This window comes from Aedes albopictus, chromosome 2 (genome assembly GCF_035046485.1).
Source record: "Aedes albopictus strain Foshan chromosome 2, AalbF5, whole genome shotgun sequence".
Lineage (NCBI taxonomy): Eukaryota > Metazoa > Arthropoda > Insecta > Diptera > Culicidae > Aedes > Aedes albopictus.
The window spans coordinates 131,132,521-131,134,011 of record NC_085137.1 but is presented as its reverse complement, the minus strand read 5'-3'; the positions used below and the strand labels follow the sequence as shown (position 1 = coordinate 131,134,011).

General features: G+C 45.9%; 1 protein-coding gene across 1 annotated transcript; it reads left to right on the top strand.

The window, feature by feature from the left end:
• Positions 1-330: 330 nt before the first annotated feature.
• LOC115253935 (probable palmitoyltransferase ZDHHC24) lies at positions 331-1,491 on the top strand. The gene is made up of 2 exons (XM_029852588.2): positions 331-457; positions 528-1,491. The coding sequence occupies exon 2, from the start codon at positions 529-531 to the stop codon at positions 1,387-1,389; it is 861 nt and encodes a 286-aa protein (XP_029708448.2). The 5' UTR covers positions 331-457; position 528; the 3' UTR covers positions 1,390-1,491.

Sequence of the window (1,491 nt, the reverse complement as noted above, 5' to 3'; positions counted from 1 at the left end):
CCTAGTATTAAGAAATCATAAAAGCATATGACAGGTAAAAGGTATTGTTATGGTAGGTATTCAATTAGTTTTTGAAAACACTTCAAAATCATATTGTGGTGTAACATCGAAACCTGTTCGATTTGAGATATGTATAATTAAGATGATCATCTCTATCCATTTATTTGCTTTCCAAAAGAAGGTTTTAGCACGCAAAAATCTGAGCTTGATGTGAGTCAATCAACTATCATTTCAAATAGCCTTGTTTGATTTTGGTCGACATTCGGCAAAACAACTTCTCCACACTCACAGATAGGTGTCTCCACCATCCCTAGCACAGCATAAAAGCATAATGTCAAATTTATGCTTCTGTCTCTCGTTTCGCTTCAAACCGAGTCATGTTTTGTTTGCATCCAGCTTTTTCGTAGTCGAAGTCATATGAACGGTGCGAGCGGAACATTCGCATCTACTCGGAAAGGTATGTTTGCAATGAATGTGATGTTTTCCTATCTAAAATTCTACTAATGAATGAAACCGGTGTGCAACAGGATGCAAATTCGCAAACGCTTCCTCCCTCGCTCGATCCAGGATGGGGTGGCGACCGCCTTCATGGCCGCAATCATACCCATCACGTTCTGGTTCGAGGTGTACGTGGTGATACCGGGCGTTCACGGTGCGGATTCCGTGTTCAACTGGATTCATCTGGGGCCGGCCTTGTTCCTACTGTACAACATCAGTGCCAACATGCTGGCCACGATCATGTGCGACACCAGCTGCCGAACGGAGATCATCAACGTCCCGACGAATGTGGCCGTTGCGTCGGGGCTGGGATCGGGGTCGTGGCATTTGTGTTCGACGTGCGAAGCGGTGGCCCCGCCCCGATCGTGGCATTGCAACACCTGCGGGACGTGCGTGCTGAAGCGAGATCACCACTGCGTGTTCACCGGATGCTGCATAGGGCACCGAAACCACCGATATTTCATAATGTTTGTTCTGCATCTTTTTGTAGCGACACTGTACGCGAGTGTCCTGAACAACTACTTCATCTGGTTCGTGCGAGGCGAAGAGTTTCGCAATTGGACGTCGCTGGTGAAGATCGTGTTTCCGCTGGCGATGTTGGTGATCGATACCTCAACCAAACAATACTATCTAGTCATTTATCTTATCAATATGGTGGGGATGATGTTCACCGGAGTGCTGCTTATCTACCACGGCCGACTGATTTTGAACGGGAGAGTGGTTCACGAGAGGAACTCGCAGGAGTACGACCTCGGTTGGAAGGAGAATTTGAGGATGGTTCTGGGGAAACGGTGGCGATTGGTGTGGCTGTCGCCATTCTTGAAGAGCAAACTGCCCCACAACGGAGTCAACTGGGATGAGGTTCAGAGGGAAGCCGCCAAAAGCAAATAGATTAGAGGCCATATTTACTTAAACATATAACATCACGTTATGACATTTTTCAACATATTTTATAAGTTGTTTGTATTTTGAAAATAAATAAGGATCAGATAA